This window comes from Apus apus, chromosome 11 (genome assembly GCF_020740795.1).
Source record: "Apus apus isolate bApuApu2 chromosome 11, bApuApu2.pri.cur, whole genome shotgun sequence".
Lineage (NCBI taxonomy): Eukaryota > Metazoa > Chordata > Aves > Apodiformes > Apodidae > Apus > Apus apus.
In genome coordinates, this window is record NC_067292.1 from 9,986,949 (window position 1) to 10,008,791 (window position 21,843).

Sequence of the window (21,843 nt, forward strand, 5' to 3'; positions counted from 1 at the left end):
GATGTTTGACTAACTAATTATTTGAAAGAGCTTGAGTGTATTGCGATATAATTACCTATATTGCAGTGTCCTGCTCACAGAGCTTGTTTTTGTTTTATTCTTGCAGTAGAAACAATAATATAAAAGTCACAGTGTAAGTTTTCTGAACGATCACTTCATTTAGTGAGTATGAAGAAAGAAGAATCCCAAGTCATTAAATGAAGGCAGCTTACAAGTGAAGTCAGAAACTGACTGATCTGTGACCCAGCCCATGGGCAGACATTATGTTGAGCTCTGAAGAAACAAATATTCAGACAGCTGCTCTTCTCGCATCACCGACCTCCATTCCTCTCCCTCCTCAATATCCCCTTTCCTTTCACATCATACATATAGGGTGACAGGGCACCATGCTGGTGCAGCGAAGATGGTTCTTTGTTCTTTCTGGATCCCTGGCAACTGGGAATCTGCCCAAGGAAGCTGCTGTAGAATACATCTTTCTTTAGGCCCTGCCTAAAGATTTGAGTTTGTTCTTGTAATCTCAGTAAAAGTTACCGCTACCATTGCTGTTGTCTTGTGAATTCCAAGAAGAGTTCTTGAACTGATTCCAAAACTTGATGATAGCTGCAACAGGCTGTAGGAAAGAGTCTTATCTACACATCTCATTTGGCACCCCAGGTCACATGTTTCTGTTCTGTCTGAGCCCATCAATTTCTGGTCTTTGTGCTTCCTGAAGTTCTTAACATGCAAACACCATGAGCTGCTCTGCTGATGCCCAAGATGCCAGAAATAAATTCAAATTAAGTACAAGGAGAGGCATCACGCTGCATGTCTTCTGAATTATGAGATTGTTTGGGAGTCACATAAAGACAATTTTATGAAGAGAAATTAAAAAGATTTGGCTTCTTTGCCAAATTAAAAAGAGGTTTGTAAGAAACATGAGTGCTCCTGGGTTAGGGCATGACCTAGGTTTTCCTAATGAGAATATTGAAGAAACTTTACCTATAATAGTTTATTCCATAGCAGACTACCTTGCATTTTCCTCTAAATCATATCATACTGTCCATTGCTAAAGGTAGGATATTTTAATGGGTAGATGGGCTGCTGATCAGAGCCACCATGGCAATTCATATGCTCCTATTAACAGAGTCTGCTGTCATTTTCAGTGACAATTAGCTGGCAAATCCTATTACAGGAATAAGATCACCTAATCCTCAACTCTGGTGCATGCTATTCACTGTGATAGGTGCTTAATTATAAGGCTTTTGCAGGCTACAACACTTGGTGCAAAAAATTGAGAAAATATGGAAAATTGTGTTAGAATCTTCACTTTAATATGACAAGTCAGACATGCACTACTTCAAAATTAGTACTTCTCCCTTTTAATTGGACTCATTACTTTTCTGTGCTGTTCAGAGTGGCTTTTTACAACTTGTGGTAATGTAGGTAAGCCAGCTAGGTCAGAAGTGTCACTAGCAATATTCCTCCTGCTGCATTTTTACCTTGTTTACAGAAGTCGAAAGAAAGAAAAAGATAGCTGGAGAGAGCCCACCATGTACATTATCCACTTGGTGATGTGATCTTCTTCAACTTGTTCATTAGGTGCAGCAAAGAGAGAGAAACATTTCAGGAGTGAATGCGAGGGAGCCTGGTTGCACACTGCAATATATTCAGCCTTTAATTAAACAGCCCATCACTGAGCTCCAAGAGCCCTTCTCTGGATATTGGAGCTCTGTGCATGCTGAAGATTGTGACAATTACTTGGCAATGAGGAAATGCAGGTTTTATTTAACAGTAGGTATTGTCTTGGGGCTTCTTGTTTGGTTACTTTTTGTCTTTCTAATGGAAAAAGGGCTAACTCCAAGAAACATGGAATCTAACCAAAATAAGGGAAACTAAGGGCACTTCCTGTTTAGTTGGAGCACAGAACAATTTCTGTGAAGGATGATGGTTCATATGAGGAGAAATCCCTTCCACTCCTGCACAAGCTGTCTTTGGAGACGTGTAGTTTGCATAGCAAATTTTATACTTTGTCCCGTGTATTTAATTAGCTTGTTTTTATGCATATTTTTACTCTTCAGTATTTGAAGTTTTGCAAAGGTATTTCACACTAGCATGGTTGTTGTTGCTTTGGAAATTGCCACCTAACAGTCCTCATACAAACCTTGACCATGAAAGAAGAATTTGGCCTTGCAGGCTGCACAACAGCATTAAGTTAGTGTAATGTTACTAAGGACTCTAAATATCAGTGCCTTTTAAAATCTTTGTTATAATTTCTATTTCATAGAGCTGGAATAACTGCTGTGAACCTCTGTTCCCATGACATATATGCTATTCCCAGTCTTTTATTGAACTTAACAGTTCCCTGGTTTAATTTACTTGTGAGCTGGGGGCTCAGGGTCCTGAAGATGTGATGTCTTGGGCTGATGCTCTTTCCAGTTACCGCAGTTAAATCTCAGTTACAACAACAAAACAAAACACATAATAATCCTTCAAAAATTATTGTTTTCACAAAAATCTGTTTTTAGCAGCCTAAATTACTCATTTACCTTATTCTTCTGCAAAGCCCAAGATACACTTTTGCAGTAGCTCTTTCAATTACAAGCATCAGTATTATGATTCTTTGTCATTCCTTGTATTTTGCTATCCCAAGACTCTAAATCTGTTCTTTTTTTTTCTCTTCTATGTTATCTTTAACATATTGATAAGAGAAGTGATGCAAAAGCTATTGGAGAAAGATCAGTTGGCCTGACAACATCATTCTTTGCAGCATGGTAGATTTTGAATAGAGGCTACCAGCTCTGTTATATGAAGTAGCATCCTTTTTAACAAAGGAGAAGCATCAGAAGCATCTGGGGAAAACCTCTGATTCAAAGGGCTGCACTGTGAATATGAATTTTAACCAATAACAAGAAAGAAGCAGAGTATCATCTTTAGTAAGTTGAGTTGAACTCTGTTGAAGCACAGGGGCTGAAGGAACTGATAAATACTTGGCACATAATCCAAAGCAAGTCAATGGACAAGTTCAGAGCTACTTCAATGGTCTTTGAATCAGGTTTTATAAAACTATTTATAAAGCACTTATATACATGAATCTTCATCTGCGTTAGGATCTAACATAATCATTGAGCAAATAAGCTATTTATGAGTATTTATGAGTCTCCATAAAGCAATCCTAGAAAGATCTGTGCTCGCAATGCACCAGAAAGTTGAAAGCAGTGTTGGAACCTGCTGAGACTGATTGCTGATGCTTTTGGGTGTTGAAGTGGGAAGGCTCTAACTTGCCTGTAGGATTGCTATATACTGTCCCCATCCAGCCACATTCACTTCCATAAGGGCTTGCATTGTTGTCTGGGCAGAGGGACAGTTCAGGTTGAACCGAACTGCAGGTTAAAGGATGAGGTTGCCAGCAGCTGTAGCAGAGGCTATGTGCATTACTTCTGCATTCTTTCTGGGGGAAGCTGAATTTTAAAATAAACTGGCAATTCTGAAGCTTTGGTTATTTCCCCAGATATATCTTTCCCTTTCTGTTGTTTCAGATATATAAATAAATGTTAGAAGAAGAGATCTGAAAGATTTACGTTTGTAAGGAGGGTTAAATGTGCCTGCCATGAACAACTGGATTGTATCTAATGTTCTGCTTCTCTGTGGCTGACCCCCATGGAGTCATTCCCAGCACTGCTCACTCCCAGGGTGATGGATAAGCAGTACGGGTAGCCACAGGGAGGGGAAGAGAAGCGCTACATGAAAAGTCATCCTAAAAAGTTCCCAAAATAAAGGCAAAACAAGTATGTGGTGCCTTGAAGCTGAGTGAGGCTGCAAAACGGGCCATTTAAGTGCGGGCATTTATTGCTGATCCTGCTCCTCCGCTGGCCTAGCGAGGTAATGCAACTTCTCAGCTGTGGGGTCATTTTATCTGGTGTGGAGCACTCCTAGGATTACACACCCAGGAGCCACTGTGTTTACTTCAGGCTCCGTCTAGAGAGATCTCTTCTGTTTTGTAGTTCAAACCAAATGCATAGCTCTAGGTGCAGTTCTGGTAATTATTAACCCTTAAAAGAGTAGTTTCAACCTTCATTAAGTCTCTGAGTCTCTACAATTATTCTGTGGACATATGTACCTCTTTATATTGAGGTGTGCTAGGTGTAAGCTTACTTTTCTTACCTGTTTTGGGACCTTTTAGTTACCTTAAAAGCAATCCATGGACTTGCAGGGATCTGCAGACTACACTGACACGTCCACAGCTACTGCACTAAAGTGATTGTAGACAGGCAGAAATGGGTGGCCAGAGCTGTGCTCACAGATCAGCTCCACAGTGTTTCTGAGCATCCAACACCTGGCCTGTTTTTGCAAAAGTAAAGTTGACAAATGTGCCTATGAGGGAGCTGTACAATAAATGTTCAATCTGTACAATTGAATAGGATCTTGCTAGGGAAAAAGTCTCTATATTGCATCTTTAGACTGTAGGTGTAAAATACTACTTGTTAGAAGCTGTTGAATTTTAAGCATAAGCTTTCAATCCCATGGTTTGTTGCATGGCAAAGTTTTGTTGTGGGAAATAGTATCTACCAAACCTTTTGGTAACATACATGGTGCATCATCTTGTTTGCCATGTCCAGTAGAAAAGCAGCTGGCATAATTTTTAATTTTACTGCCTTCAAATTACCTTTCCAAGTGCTAATTTCCTTGTAATGCATGCTCCAGTAATTTGAAATAAGCCAACATAAACACCATGTAATTTGAAGTTTTGCTTTCTTTTTGAAGCACCTGATCTAGATTTTTAAAATAATAAAATTAGTATCTAATTTGCCACCTATATTATTCTAATTATGGTAACAACTTTCAGTTTACCTACTGTGTAATCATACTTTCACATTATTCAAAACTAGTTTATATCTGGTGAACTTCTGATAATTTTTTCTTTAGTTTCTGGCAGTTACTTAATTGTCTTGTTAACATGGATCATTTGATTTCATATCAGATTAAACTGTGGTCCCGATGGCTCATTTTTGCAGTATGCAGTGTTGACAGAAAGGTACAGAGAATTTTAATTGATATATATCTTACTAGATGCAGATTTCATTAGCATATCATCTTAATACTCTTTTCAGTTGAATAAATTTGTGTGGCACTTAAAAAACTACTAGCTTCTCCATAAAGCTTTGGATAAACATTTTGAAGTTGGATGTTGGGAGTTCATGAGTTTTTGCATTCGCAAGGATGCTGGAATTTGCTTCCGGCCTTTGAAAATAGGCACTGATGGGAAGGTGCTTCCTCAGCAGCTGTGCAATGCTTGGTAGGTTATCCTGCACCATGGTTTATGAGTGTTGGCCTTGGTTGGGGGTGTTTTGGTATACATGTTTTGTGAAAAAAAGTACATGCTTTGGCAGCAATTATTTTGTTTAGGACTAGAATGCTTGAGAAAGGGATTATGTCTTTAATACAGTTCTCTAACTAAAAAAAAAACACATTTTTTTACATCTCTCACTTCATCTCAGACGGGTCCCCAAAAGACCCATTCATTGCTCATGCATCATGGAAAGCAGAGTTAAGAGAGCTCCACACAGCAGGAGAGAGAGTTGTATTTAATGCCATGATGAGAAGAGAGTGATGTTTTACTTCATAAATATTAGATTTCCTTTGAAATGGCACTTAAGCAGACTAGTGTCACCATTTTCATAGAATCACAAAATAGTTTGGGTTGGAAGGGGCCTTTAGAGGTCATCTAGTCCAACCCTCCTGCAATAAGTAGGGACATCTTGAGCTGGTCAGGTTGCTCAGAGCCCTGTCCAACTTGACTAGGGATGGGACATCTGCCATGTCTCTGGGCAACCTATGCCAGTGTTTCACCACCCTCATTGTAAAAAATTTCTTCCTCATACCTAGTCTGAATCTACTCTCCTTTAGTTTAAAACCATTACCTGTTGTCCTGTTGCTACAGACCCTACTAAAAAGCCTGTCCCCATATTATAGGCCTCTTTTAAGTACTGGAAGGCTTCAGTAAGGACTCCCTGGAGCCTTCTCTTCTCAAGGCTGAACAATGCCAACTCTCTCAGCCTTTACTCTTATGAGAGGTTTTACATCCCTCAGATCATTTTTGTGTCCCTCCTCTGGACCTGCACCAACAGGTCCATGTCTTTCCTGTGCTGAGGACTCTAGAACTGGACACAGTGCTCCAGGTGGAGCCTCACCAGAGCAGAGCAGAGGGGCAGAAACACTTCCCTTGACCTGCAGACCACACTTCTTTTGATGCAGCCAGGATGCAATTGGCCCTCTGGGCTGCGAGCGCACATTGCAGGCTCATGTTAAGCTTCTCATCCACTAGTACCCCCACATCCTTCTCCACAGGACTGTTCTCAATCCCTTCATCCCCAGTCTCTATTGACACTGGTGATTGCCCAAAACCAAGTGTAGGACACCTTGCATTTGGCCTTGTTGAACCTAATGAGGTTCCCATAGGCCCACTTCTTGAGCTTGTCCAGGTCCCTCTGGGTGGCATCCTGTCCCTCAGGCATGTCAGCCATGCCACTCAGCTTGGTTTTGTCTGCAAACTTGCTGAGGGGAATTTTGAATTGTTAGATAAAATTTTTAAAGTAGGGAGAATAATAAAAATTTTTTTTTTTCTTTGTCTTTTTTTTTTTTTCCCCTGCTGCAATATTGCTTACCTTTCATTGTGGATAATTTTGTTTCATCCAGAATGTTTCATTCTAGTTTGGGATGTGTTCTAACTTTTTTTTCCCCCCCCAAAAAAAATATACATTTTGAATACATTCATTTAGAAAGGTCATTTCTGACTGAAACCACACTTTTCAGATTACTTATTTGAAGAACAGAGAGTGTTCCAGTGGGAATAGTGAGAAAGCTTCCCTGGACTACAAGGAGCATTATTAGATGGCACTACCTCTTAGTATTGATTGGATATAAACAGTAGTACTGGTAGATGAGCTTGAGTGATATCTGTGTTAAACTCTGATTTCTCAGGGCCAGCCAGTGTCATGAGCTGTTTGGCCTTTACACATGGCAGTCATGATACAGCCTTGCTGGGTAACATGCTCACTGCAATGTCTTGATACCCTTTGAGCATTCATTTTTTTAAAAACAAACTGTGATGTATTAAGTCCAGGAAATGAAAAAAATAAAACTAGAAAAGTGTTTGGGTTTTTTTGCCTTATAAATAATCTGCAAGATAGATTTTATTTGAATAAATATGTTGTATTACCTTCACTGCCTCTGAGAATCCTGCTGGTATCAGCTGTCTTGTCAAGTTATATTTGACACTGACACCACGGTGGCCCACTATGAGGATGGAGAAACTTCCTGTCTGCTTTTATTACTGCTTCTGTGCTGAGGGATAAAACCTCTATCATCTTTAAGACCTGATCTTGCCCAGAGAATTGTGCAATTATTAAACCCATTGCAGGGAAAAGGAGCCAGAAAAAGCAATCAGATCTCCTCCACTAACTCATTAGGCACTACCTAGGCCTGCTGGTAAGGGAGAGAGGACATTTTAACTCCATAAATTAAAATAGTATGGAGACATAACAAATCTTGAAAATGCAGTGTGCAACTGAATCTTTGTTTTGTGAAATTCCTGCCAAATAACATTTCAGCTTGCTCGGTAAAATAAACAGACACAGATTCATGCAACTAGGCAAAGAAAATGCAGTCATTACATGCAACAGACCTAAGGAGTGCTTTGTTTAGGGAGCAGAGTCAAAGCTAGGAAACAGAATTGCCTTTTCCCAGGGTGAGCCTCTCAGCCTTTTTTCCATTGAGACAGAAGATGGTAAATATTTTGTCGCTATCAAGTTGCTGTGCTTGCTTCTGATTCCTCTGAATGACTGCAAGGAGATGGTTTGTCTTGCAATTAGAGCTGCTCTTGTAGCAAACAGGGTTTGCCTTGGCATATTAACAATTTGCCCTTCATTATAATGTTTTTACAGCATCAGTGGCTGGTTGCTAAAAGGACAGAAACTCAGAAACATTTAATTAATGAATATTAAAATATTCAGAACTCTTGAAATGCTATCTCAGCAGTTCTTTGTGAAACATCTCTCATTATAATCAAATGACTGGTTTTGGTGGTGTGGAGGGCTGTGATCAAAGAGGCTGAATGCTGTAAAAATGCCTATAAATACACATGACCTTCTGAACTCAGTAGGAGTCAGCACTTGACTCACACTCCCTAATTTGAGGAATTGAAATCTAATTAACATTCAATTGCAACAAAACTACACAAAGATCAAGGGGCAGAAGGATGCCTTCACTACTTAAGGTAGGGATGGGGCTGAAGCAGCAAGCCGGGATGAGGGAGGTGAAGGATGGCAACGCGTTGTCTGCTGTGTCCCTGAGAGGGAGACTGCAGGAAGCTCAGTCCTGCTCCACAGGCTGTGCCATGTCAGAATTTTTTCCCCTACCCAAAAATATAAGTAAATAACTGAAAAATACAGATGCTGCAGAATTTTCTCCTCAAAGCCACAAAGCAAAGGGGGCAGGAGGTTCTGAGATGACCACTTTGTACAGTGAGAGTACTGCTGCTGATCTGCTCAGAATCCTTCAGAGTAAAAAGGAAAATCTTTCATACTTGAAGGAGAATGTGGTGATGGCACATCCAAGTCTGATGTGAAGGGTAAATCAAGTACAATCCAGCCTTTGAAGTTGAAGTGGGAAAAGAGTAAAATTCACTCATCTGTACCATGCATCTCCAATCGCTAATCTGTGATTTCATGGAGGAAAGCAATTGAGTCACTTTTAGAAACTGTGTCCTTGGTTTATTAACAAACTCTATGTGTTGTCCGATTTCAGAGGGGGAAAGGGCTGCATTTGTGTGAGCGCTATTATTTTAGGAGATGTCTTAGTTAATTATTGTCTATGGAAACATCACCTAGGAGATACTCTTTCTCTGTCATGCAGCTTGATACTTCATGCAGTAAAAGGTAGCTCTTCCATAGTTCATTAAGTTATGTTGTGGTGAACTTATCTCCACTGGGTGTCAATTAAGAAGTGAAGCCAGTGCCTTTAGAGGAAAATGCAGAGAACAATCAGAATATACTGAATATATAATTTGATCTCTGGAAACAAGCAAGAGGAAAATATGATGTGCAAATGTGTAGACATTAAGAACTTGTAATGTCTCAAAGATTTGTATATGGGAATATAATATAATTAGAATGTTATTGTTAATTAGGAATATTTAGAGCTTTTAAAAAGTTAAGGTGTTTTTTCTAAGTTTGTTGACTACTGTGAATTTACTGTAGTAAGTATTAATTTTCTTACTATTTCCTTCCCTTGTCTCTGTTTCAGCACCCCTGGGAACTTCAGTCTTTCTGATGCTGGGCCTGCTGTCTATTAACATGAATTACACAACTGCAGTAAATTTTCTGTTACTTTCTAATTGAATTGAACATTTTTGTTTAAATAACATTTAAAAATTTCCTTTTAACAATGTTTGAAGTGAGACTAGCAGAATTAGTCTCTGGATGTTTTTCTACAAACACCCCACAGGCTCCTTTCACTAAATAATTTCAAATGTGAAAAACAGAAAAGGAAGTGATCTCAAATCTTGTTTCTTGGACCTCCTTTCCTACCATTCTTCTTCGTGTGTGCTTTTCTTTCCTAATGCTGTTGTTGTAATGGTTTGCTAAGGTCCATTTATTTGATTTTTCTCCTACAACACATAAATCATCCCAAGTAACATTCTGCAGGTATTGGTGAAATATGCTACTGAATAGGCAGTGACATGGCTGGTTTAACATGCAGCACTGAATACCTGATCAATATATAGGTGTTAAACAATATCTGACTGTGCATTCTTAGTAACTTAATTCCCTTCGACAACATGAGAATGTGCAGCTCATGAATGCAGAATAATTGGAATTTTAATTAGGTAGTGACTTAAGGATGTCTCCTTTACAAGGTAATAACATCTCCTGAGCTAAATGAATGGAAAGGCAGGTTTCCATTTAACGGTTTATAAAAGAACAGTTGATTGGTTTTCACTGTTCATCTTGGTTGTATACAGCACTTAAGTGAACTTGGTGGCTGAGGTGCCACTGTTTTGGCCATGTGAATGGTATCCTAGTCCTGCTTAAGTCTCACTGAAGCCTAGGCTGAGTTTTAAACAACCACAGTGAACTACATTAAATTCTCAGTGAGTACAGAATTGCTTTGCTATGGCATAAAAGTCATGGTATCTACCTGGAGATGTATACATTTATTTTGTGACTCTTTGAATACATACCTTTTCAGTTATTTACAATGGTGTAGTGAGAGGAATTTGTTTTCTTATATGAGATAAGCATCATCATGTTTTTCCTAGCAGCTGCATGCACAATTAAGAGAACCCAATTAAGGAATTGCATTCAGTTCACACAGAGCGGCAGTGATTGCTGCCTGTAATTTCTCCTGTGATTTGATTTATGGGCATTAAACTGTGCAGAACTTTATTAACAAATAAAGTCAAGTCAAACAAGTAAAAAAAAAAAAAAGTAATGCAACAAGCTGGAAGCTGTTATGTAGGATCTGGGCTGTTGTGAACTACCTACAGCTTGTGAAAAGGAGACTCTCCTCCCACCCCTCTCAAGTAGCCACTGGGCAAATGACCAGTTTCCTCTATTTGGGATTATGCTTTCTGGCCTCCTGGCCACAAGGATAAATACTTGTGTGGCTCCTCTGTTTCCATGTTGCCACCCTTACTGCAGCAGCTGCAGGCCATCTGAAGACTAAGCCTAAAATAATTCTAAAGCAAAAAATCCCTTTGTTTGTCCCAAGCATTATCTGTGCTAGCATTACAGAAAGCTCAGTACTGCCAGTTATTGTGCCAAATGGAATGGGAAAGGCAAATGAATTAAAATAGAGAAGGAACAGGGCGCTGGAGCACAGGCACCTTTTCGAAGGGTGATTGTGCTGGTTTGGTTTGGCGGGAAGGCCCCAGGGGTGGCTCCAGTAAGATGCCGAGAAGATCCCCCTGCTCCAAACCCAGCCAAGGACCCATTAGGGGGACAATAGATGCGCCTCTGCGATTAACATACGAAAGAACTGAGATAAGACCTGAGCAGAGCAAGCAGTTAAAAAAGAAGAGCTGTGCTGGAGAGGTGAAAGGCAGCGCTGGGGTGGTTGGTGAGGAAGAAGGGCAAGAAGGTGCCCAAGGAGAAGTTTCCCTGCAACCCATGGCGAGATGGCAGCTGTCCCCCTGTATTCATGGAGGAACAGGGTGGAACATTGCCTGAAGGCGCCAGGAGGGGTGAACTTGGCCAGTGGACTTGGATTTTGTGGCCCGTGGACTTGGATTTGCTGCCAGTGGGCTCTGATTATGCAGCCGTGGAAAACCGCGGCGCCAGGAGAGGTGCCTGTTCCCGAAGGAGCCCGTGACTCTGTGGGAAGCCCAGGCTGGAGCAGCTCTGGACCTCGTGGGAAGGACTCGTGAAGGACAGGTTTGTGGAGGACTTTCTCCCATGGGAGGGACCCTGTGGGGAAGCAGGGGAGGACTGTAAGGAATCCTTCTTCCTGAGGAGGAAGGAGCGGCAAGAGCCACCGGGCTGTGAACTGACTCTAAACCCCACAGCTGGGGGCAAGGAGGGAGAGAAACAAAGTAATTTGGGCGGGAAGAAGGGAGGGATGGAGGTAACGTATGCAAGCGCTGGTCTTTGTTTGCCTGTGTCTTGTGTGCGTTTGATTAGTGTGAAATTAAATTACTGTTTGTGTGACCTTAATTGGTGAAGAACCCTCCTTGTCCTTTGTCTCCACCCATGAGCCTCTAGTTGGCCTTTGTCCTCATCCTAGAGTGTGTGTGAGGGGGGAGTTTAGTGAGTGGCCATGGGGCTGTTTCTTTGTTGTTGTGTTAGGCCCAAACCACGACAATTATGAATTTCATTCACAGCCTGCCTTTTTTTTTTTTTTTTTCTTTTTTCTCCCCTCCCTACCTGAGGCTGTTCAGGTCCCACTGCTCCATAAAGGGACTTGATGTCCCCTGATCGCCCAGCCCATGTAACTCTCCTTGTGTAAGCACATAGATACTCAGGGCACAGTATGTTTTGATTTCATGGTTTAGGGATACCCAAAGTCTGTAAACACTGATCTCTTGGCTAGTGTGCTATTAAGAACAAAACATCAGACATCCAGTTCCTGCAAAGAGTTTGATGAGAAAATGTGTGGTTTTCAAATACAAAGCAGGAACGGAAGCCCCAAAAACTCAGTTTCTGTAAGCGTGAAGAGCTAGTGGATGGTGATTCTAAAAAAAGAGGGAAAGGGCATGTCTGAATTGCCCTGATGTGCAGAAGTGGCAATGGAGGAAGGGGCCTGGCTGGAGCATTTTTCCGTTTAAACATCACGTAGGCCTTCTGAAGTGTCTGAGACCAAAAAGGGACAAAGATGGAACTTAATTTTACAAGATGCAGAGTATTCTGACCCTCAGGCAGCAGAGCACTTCAGGTATAGGAGCAGAGCTAGCAGTTGAGCCTCTCAGTTCTCTGCACTGACGCTATGAGCTAGCATATTATGGGATAGGGCCTGTACAGAATAAGATTAAAATCAGTCATTCACCTTGCATATGCCAAGTGGTGATGGATACAAAACCAATCACTTGCTTTCAGAACTAAATAGATTATTCATTTGGATAAAATGATAAAGAAATCCACAAGAAGTTGCTCTCCAGTAGGGTCTAAACAAGGTTAATTATTTGACTTTTTATGCTTTTTTCATTGGTGCTAAAGCAGTAGTTAGCTGGCAGTTTTGATCCTGATACACAAAAGAAGCCATAATAGAGAAGAAATCCACCTTTAATTTTAAGCATCACTACAATCATGAAAGGAAAATAAATGTTTACTAAATGAAAAAGGATGATATTGCTGGAGAGAGGAAGTTTTGGGTAAGGTTTTAGGAGATAAATAACTTTGATGAAGGGAAACATATATTGGAAAACACATTTTAAATGGCATAAACTCTAGACAATCTAGGAAGTATTTTAAACTTGCCTAAGCTCCTCAATGTGTTTTTTAAAATTAAGAAACCTGAAAGATACCTGACATATGGAAGGAGGCTTTCTAGTACTGACAGATTCTCTATGAAAAATTCAATATAGCCTTATATTTAGAATAAATGATTTGAGGTGAAATGAAAGTCTGCTGACCAACTTTTGCATGTTTCTGTAGTGCCTCTGAAAATTTCCAGGGGAATCTGAGAAGCATCCAGGCTCATTGCCTAGGAATATACTTTCATAAAGCTGCCACTCTGAGAGTCTTCTGACATACCACAGTGTGGTTGAGTTTTGCCTGTGATATGTTGCCAAACATCATAAACAAATGCAGCTCTGAGATGGCAGGTCACTTTTTATTTTGCCAGACATAACAAAGAAGTGTCAACCTCTGACAGTTTTTAAAAGTAGGCTTTAAAAGAAATATCAAAGCTTTTTTTTTTTTTTTTTTTTTTTTTTTTTTTTTTAACCAGTCAGTATTTGAGAGGAAATGCTTACAGAAAAAAAAGAGGGGAAATTTGTGGAAGTGAAAGCTGCACTATGTAAGTGATTTAGCACTCCATCACTCTGGTTTTGATAAATACATTTGGGATTAGGTGACATGGACTATATGCCATCAAATAAATGGGCAGGGGATCTGGTTTGGTCATCTGATGTGTGTGCACGACTGCAGTGGGATAATAACTGCTGCTAGAAATGCACTGGATTTTGTGATAATGTCACAGTTAATATGGTTTGATCTTGCATTTTTGTTGTAGAATCTTACAGTCCTTATGGACCTTGAGTTACCTGCAGGCAACTCTCTTTAAAATAGGAAATGGAAATATTTAGCAGGTGGATTGCCTGATTTAACACAATCCAGCACGATGTACGAGCAGCAGGGCAGGACAGGAACACACTGCAATAGCTTTGGATCCCAATTCAAGAGTCTTAACACCAAAGTGCTCTGACTCCTGGAAGCACTTGCTGAAGGTTGACAGGAAATGCTGGTGCTAAAAATGCTGGCTTGTGATGCTATAGTTTAAGAACCGTATTTATTTAATGGGCTTTAGGCTAAGGCATGTTAACAGAAACTGTAAATAAAAAAAGTGTCGCGTTCTCAATACTGTGTCATAAATAACTGCTGCATTTTTTGTAAGACTGCCAAGGATATGGCATAGTCATGAAAGCAGGGGAAGGTTGTAGGAGACTATATCTTACTTTATATGTGTTTACTTTCAGCACTAGACTGCACTTCTTTTTAACAGGTTTGCACTGGCAGCCTTGTGTATGGTTTACTTTGTAGCCATCTAGATAGACCGTGTTTGATCTCCCTATAGCAGTAGACTGATGAAGTTATTGCCATTTAATTCTAATGTAAAAAATAACCAGTTTCACATCTGCAGTCAGTCTAAACCGCAACTGTTTGAAAAGGGTATCAGCCAGCCCACTTGCCTCCTCTACAGTCACCATAGTCTTTTGTTCAGGATTTCTGCTGATCTGTACTTCAGAAGCAGATTCAATGGCTTCCAGTTTATAAAGAGAAGTAAGTTGCAAACTGTAGGAAAATTGCTTTTGAAATTATGTATCGATGCTAGTTCATTTTCAATTGTATTTATAAAAAGTTTCCAGTATGACAAATAAGTGGTACATTGTGCAGCAGGATAGTATTATGGAAAGTACAGAGAACATGGAGATGTGCATAGGACTGTAATTTGTGTGTAACAAGGTGTATGTGCTCTGAATAAGTAATTAAGAAAATTTCAATATAGCTATAATGCTGGTATTTGCTCTAAGGCTACTGCAATATACTGTAAGATTCCTGCACTGTGGCTCCCTTTTGCCATCAGGTTTACAATAGCATTTGCACAGCAGCCCTTTAGAATGTCACCTCTCCTTTCTCCTTTTCCCCATCACACCCTAAGTAAAGCAGAAAAAAAAAGATGATAGTGTTATGTTAGAAACTAGTAGACAAGGTAAGGGGACAGCAAGCACTGCAGAATCTCAGATGAGTTTCAGGCTTGGTTATAGTCATACTTGACTTTCAAATACTCAAATATAGTCAGAGTGCAAAGATATTTCCATTCTACTCCCTGTTTTCAGCCTTTTGGAGCTTTCGCAACATGCATCCTTTGACATGTATTTTCCACCTTTTACCAGTTCCCAAAGGAATGTGTGTCCATATATATTCACCTTAAAAGTTCTAACAGAAATCTGTTACAGGTTTCTGAATTCAGTAACCATGTGGTAATAACCCAATATTTTTTCCCACAGACTTATTCACTATATATAAAGAAACATGCTACGTGAATATAGGTGCAGAGGAATGTTAATACTTGCCCTAGTTTCTATTTGGCAAAACCTTCTATTAGAAAAGTAGACACTATTTTAGAATATCCCTTTTCTTCTGACTAAAGTCCATAGAGTAAATGGTCTTAAGTACAGATATAGATATTGCAGTACAGCTATAGATACTGTGTCTGTGGTACAATTTGGAAGCAGTGGTCCTGGTATTCACAACCTCACCTGAACACCAGCTATTCACAGCCACAGTCGTGTCTCCAGCCCATGGACTGGCTAGTGTGTAGCTCAGAAGTTTGTGTGGGCATTTGAAATCCACCTGAAACCTGTCAGGATAGGTTTAATCCTCTCACTTGGTGATGGTGTTTGTCCAAGTTGCTCTCTCTTGTACTATCCAAATGCAGCCCTCACAAATACAAGTTCTCTCTGCTGTCAGTGATCTCCTAAGGTCCTGGCCAAGGCTGTAAAGGTGCTCATTAGCTCTGTCAATTCTTCCACTGTAAAACCCAAGAGAGAGGGCACCTGCCATTACACTGAAGAAGCCTCCTGCTAACCACAGGGCTGGACAGGCCCCTTCCCAGCTGCTCTTGTGGTTCCAGGACAATCACAGAGGTGAAGTGGCTGAACATTTTACGTAGTTACTGTAAAGTTTTTGCATGTTGAATATCCTATCACAGACAGGGGATTTTATACATTCAAGAATCATATAGCGTTAGGATAGAGATATACATATTACATTTTTCTTGTGCACCATGTGTAAAAGCACTTAACTTGCTCCGAACAAATCCTTCACTGTGTCTGTTTAAGAATAATGGCATGATTATTGCAGAAGTTGAGTTTTATATAATTATACAGGGAGAATTATAAGAAGAGCATTGCATTTCTGTATGGCATATGACTATCGTTCATACCAGTTCTCAGCCTGCATCCCTGCTTTATCCTGCATTCTCCATAGTAATAGCACTCTTAATAGATGCTGAGAAAATGACCATTGTAAGTGAAGTTATTGTCTCTAATGAGCACAGGAATATTTACTGAGTTTAATGTATTGTCTTAGGAAATCTGTTTTGCCCTCCCTAACTGGCTGTCTTAAATATATCTGCTTAGAGTGATGTGCATTATATAAATAAAACTAAACAGACAGCATGTTTGTCAATCAGCAAAAAGGCTCTATACCCCCTATCCGGGCACATATACTTTGTAAGCATTGGTTTCCAACAGATAAATGTAATCAAGGTTTATATGCTCACAGAAGCCAACAGGATGGGATTGTTTCACTTGAAAGATCAGAAGAAAATTGTAACTAATGTTGTGGAAAATTACTTTGATATTGCTTTCTCAGTACAGCATCACAATTAGGCAGCAGTGTGAAGCACAGGGAAAGAATAAATGAATAGTAACAAATCAACACAAACAGCTACTGTCAGGAATACTTTGCTCAGTGAAAGTAATGTAAGCATTACTTAAAGTTTTATGACTGTGGGTTTTATACTGGTTTAAGCAGTACATCAAGGTCTCACCACCATGCTCACTAGGACTAAAACAATCAAGAACAATTTCCTGAACAGACAAGTAAAACTAAAGTACCAAGGTATTTTTATTAATCTTGTTTTCTAAGTTGTACTATCTTAAATTAAAGATGACTGAATGTACTAACAATGAAAAATGGCCTTTTGGACAATGCAAAAATCTCCTACGCTGCTTTTAAGTGGAAAATAAACATTTCTGACTTATCTAGCCTTCCTGATGAGGTTCCAGCAGCTGGCCAATATGTTTTCTACACAGTAACTAGCTACTTTGAAACGCAAAAGCAAAGAATGATCCAATAAAACCTTGCTATGCAGAATCTGTTGTCCTAAGTAGCTTAATAAGGCATGCCTTTGTTCAGTTCTATTGAGGGAGCAATCAGACAAGCAAATTGCAGCAATATCCACTCTTCATTAGAAACAGGCCCTTTTAAGGAGAAACACCCTGAACAGGGGAAGGGAAGGATGCTTCTCAGTGTGCCAAAGATGTAGCTTGTGATTGATGGATTTTCACATGAGACTGTCTAGAGGTGAAATATGCCTACCTCTCTCTTTAATAAAATGAATGTATATTTTTATCCTGTATCCTTTAAGCCACCTAATATGTTTTAGTGATAACTGGTATCATTTTCAGAAGCAGTGGATGTGAGGAGTTTCTGAGTCCACTGAGGGTTGAAAGCACTTAACACACATGAAAATCAGCCAAACAGAAGTAAGAGTAATTGTATTGAGCACCTTTTACTCAAGGGCACAGTCTGGTTCCTATTAACATAAGTAGTAATTGAATGTGAGCATTGATTACAATTGATTACACACCTTTGGCAGTAACAGCATCATTGGGATGTTCATGTTTTAGCTATGCAGAACCCTACCCACAGCAATTAAGTACCTTACAGAGTGGGTTTCCCTGCTGAGGGCAGGAGCTCTGTTCAAACTCGCTTTTATTTAAATGTGGTTGGGCATCCCCTTCTATGCTTGTATCACTCTCAAAAATCACTTCACAGTGTACTATAATGAGCATTCAAGAGGTTTGTGGCAGAGAGAACAGAAGTATAACAGGTCAAGATGAGGGACCAATAATGAAAATATGGAGAAGAAATTGCAGTGGTTTTGAGATACCACTAGAAATTCATTCTCTTTCAGGAGCAAAGAATTAACTTTTCAATGTAACATATTCTTAGATGCCTGTACCAGAAGTTTTAATCTCTAAGCTCTCTTGCATCTAAGTATACAAAAATAAATTGCAAAAGCACTGAAGAGGCTGGCTACTTCTCTGCTTTACACAACACTGATGATTAATTTTTTCTGTAGTTTCAGCTGAGTGGTTGCTTTCAGAATCAGTGTGCAGTTGGACTAAATAATAAACATATTAAAGTATAGGTTGTTTAGTGACATGGAAATAAGCACTTAATAAACCTGAGCACATAAATTAGCACTTAATGTAATTATTTAAGATTTTTCTGTGTTAGGGTTCAGCTCCTTTAAAAATGTTAGTAATACTTTAAAACACACGCAGTCACGTTCATTGTACAATGAAGATGTCAATCAAATAGACTGTTTTATAAAGCATATATTTAGTGAAAGGAAAATTGCAGTGCATATAAGAGCAAACACAGTGACCAAACTTTAGTGCACAGGGACATTATTATGAGCTGGAGTAACTGCCCTGGCATTTGTCTAGGCTCTAAACCAGCTGTCATTACAGCCTCGGTCAAAGGCAAAATGACTGTAAGTAAATCAAGAGATCTTGTTTTTTTTCATGCTTCTTGCCTCCCCCTCCTTTAAAAGAAAACCACTATTTCAGCTCATAGTTTTCTAGTTCTTGCACTGATGTGGTCTTGGGGCTCAGTTTAAAGTTAGTAGCACGTGAAGGTGGCATGTGTATGAATGAAAGTTATGAAAAGTTTAATGGAAGTTAAGCACATTAAAGGAATACATCCCAAAGTATTTTATGTTTCTTGCATGATTCCTTTATGCATCTCTTATTTTGCATTTCCATGACACACTGAATACCATATGCAGACAAAAGTAGATTCAGAGGCATGTATTTTCAGGAACTGAACTTTTGGCAAAATTTCTCATTTTCATATCTATAGTGGCATAGCTGGTAGCAGAAGTTGATCTTGGCTTAAGCAGAATATTAACTCCATCTAGCTGGACTCTGTGTACCTTGTCAAAGATACCAGAATCATTATTTAATTGGCTCCTGGAGCTGTTTTTTAAGCATGTTAATGAAATAAATATGAAATGTTGAACATGAAAAGAGCAAGTGAGTCAAATAGAAATAGGAATGCTAACCTGGTGTCTGCTGATGAACTATTTCTTCTGGATCCTGAAGGTGAATGAAGACAAAGAGTCCAGCTGCTCCAAACAGCAAGATGAAGGAGAACATACATGTCAGCCTCATAATTACTGTTCTTGGATGAATCCAGTTCTGACCCAGGAAAAGAACTGCATGCAATCTTCAGGACACTCTTCACTCATAGTCTTGTCCTCTCATCTGGAAGTCTGGCGTTAATACATCTACAAGAGGTAAACAACCAAACCCCTAAAGCTTAGCACATAGAGCTTATATTTTTTTCAATGCAGATTAGTAGATGTAAGTCCTTGTTTAAACCAAACAATGTGTTTCTCTAGTGTTTCTTTGGTACAGTTAATTGCAGTCATCCAGTCAATTTCTGCCCCATCAGTTTGTCTTTAATTATATGTCAGTGTTTTTAACATGTTGAAAAGAAAATGTAGAATATCATTAAAAAGAGTGGTTTGGGAAAAATGGTCATGCCATGCCTGCAATTTGCACACAAACCCCTATTAATAGTTTGCTTGCTTCAAGTGAAGCATGTGTCACTTTTTGTTTTTCACCTGTTAAACAATATGAAAACCGTAAAGTGAGGTAATGTGGGGAGAATGATCACAAGAGCTGCACCTTGCATGTCAAACATGGGGAGAGGGATGAACAACTGGCAGCTGCCTGTTTCACCCTTGATAAAAAGGACAAACTAAACCAGTGTACCACAGGTCACTATGCCACCCCCTGAAAAAACTCTTCATGCATCTTGATTTCCAAAGGAAATACTGGGCACGGTGCTTGGTACTCATTTTACTGGCTTCCAGAATACATGAGATAAGAGAGTGTGGGGAACAAGCAGGCTGTCTCCTCAGGAGTGGTGGTTGGGCTGCCTCTTCTCCCCTGGCAGCTCCCAGCAATTTTTTGGGCTTGGTGCTGTGAATTCTCACTGCTCACTCTATGCCACACTGCCCTGGCAGGAAGTGAGATGGAGAGCTGGCAAGAAAGGCATGATCATTGTGTGAGAGAGAGCAGCTTAAAAGCATCCACTCCCAAATAACAAGGGGTTTATATTTGCTTAACGCTGAGTTTTAAGGTCAGTTTTTGAATGAATTATACCCTTGAGCAAATACAGGTTTCCAAACCAATTATTATTAGCTTAAAATGCTAAACCATTTTCCCTAGTTTTGATTTGCTGGAATGTTTTTGTTTGAAGTAGAGGCAGCATCAAGAAAGAAGATCCCTAGCCAGTTTTTAATTAGTGCCAGAAATGCTACAGTAGCAGTTTTTAACAGTTGTAATGTTTACATAATCCCACATCCTACAGAACAGCTGTGTTCAGGATCACATAACTTTTAGGTTAGACATCACAATTTTTTTGGGACACCTCAAGATGCAACAGGACCAAGAGCCAGATGAATGCATATATTGAACAGAAGAAAAGGCACATGCACTTGCATAACTTTAAAGTAAGACTGCAGCTTATTGCCTGTTGACAGTATATAGAGGGAGTCCAAGAAGGAAAAAGGAGAAGCTCTTTCTTCTCAACAAAATTATTACCTCTCAACAAAACACAAACTTCAGAGATCTTTAAATTATGGGTCTAGGTTTTTCCTGTCCTTATTCTCCTGTAATTATTTTTTCAATCAGTTGACTTTAATTAATGTGTCCTAGGAGAGCAAAGCTGTTGAATGCAAACGGCTGTTTTATACATGCTGAGCATGTGCTCCCTGAGCCCTCCCAGGCTGGTTGTTGAGTTACAGGAACAGAGGAACTGTGCAGGCAGTTAGCTCAGACTGATAAATGTGAACAAAGCATCCTCATTAAGGAAACATTTGAAAATATTATTTACACTCAAATCACATAATTTTAAAGGTGGATGAGATTAAAAACCTACAAAAAACCTTAGTGAAGCATCAGCTAACAGTTTCTTCAGGCTATACTCCTTTAGGCATGTGAGGGAGAGGGATGCTGTATGCAGGAGCTTTGGATTGATCTGTGCAGAGCCCTGGCATCTGGGAGGCAGAATTTGGACAAATTCATAGCCTTCAACTTACACTTTGGATTTGCAGTCACATACTTTAACTGAGCTCCTCACAATGGGCAATAATTTGTTTTTATAATTCTTACTAGTATTACGGAGAGAGCAAGAAGATAAGGTTGCGAGCACCTTCCAATCTAAACTCCATTTTCAGCTGCCCTGAACTTATTAAGCAGATGGAGAGTGGTTCACTAGAACGTGCAATAACAAATTGAAACACCTAAATTTTAATTTATTCTTTATACATTTTTTGGTGGATAAAACTCCTAAGTATCAGTATATATGTTTTTCTAAGCTTTCCCATTACTACGGTATGTGAATGCTCCGACCTTGAAAGCAGCAGAAGTTTGTGTATATGAGGATAATGATTAGCACTCAGCACTTCCCAGTTCAAAGACATTCATTAATCACCATAGTACTCCTATGAATTGTGAGGTGAGGAAATATTAGCATCAGGTAGGAGAATAGGTGTTCCATCATTAAAGCAAGCCTTTTAAGGAAAAAGGTGTAGAGGTTTAGGTAAAAATCATCCAGATCTGTTTGTGGAAAATATTTTAATATTACAGCAGAATTTTCAAGCACCAAATCTTTTCTTTACAAACACAGCAGCAGGACTAATTTCCCCCTGCCTCCCAAGCAGTACTGAAATGCACTGCAAACTAATATGATGGGGGAGATTTATCTGAGATTTACATGATGGAGGAGATCTACTATGATGGGGAAGATCTTTTGTCAAGAGTGGCACTGCAAGTAGTGCTTTGTA

General features: G+C 39.5%; 1 protein-coding gene across 1 annotated transcript in view; it reads right to left on the reverse strand.

The window, feature by feature from the left end:
• The window catches only part of CHST8 (carbohydrate sulfotransferase 8), a 165,907-nt gene that overhangs the window by 104,505 nt on the left and 39,559 nt on the right, over positions 1-21,843 (reverse strand). Inside the window, exon 2 of the mRNA XM_051629622.1 lies at positions 19,051-19,275. Within this exon, the coding sequence (XP_051485582.1) occupies positions 19,051-19,159 (109 nt within the window). The 5' untranslated portion in view covers positions 19,160-19,275. The remainder of the gene's footprint in view (positions 1-19,050; positions 19,276-21,843) is intronic.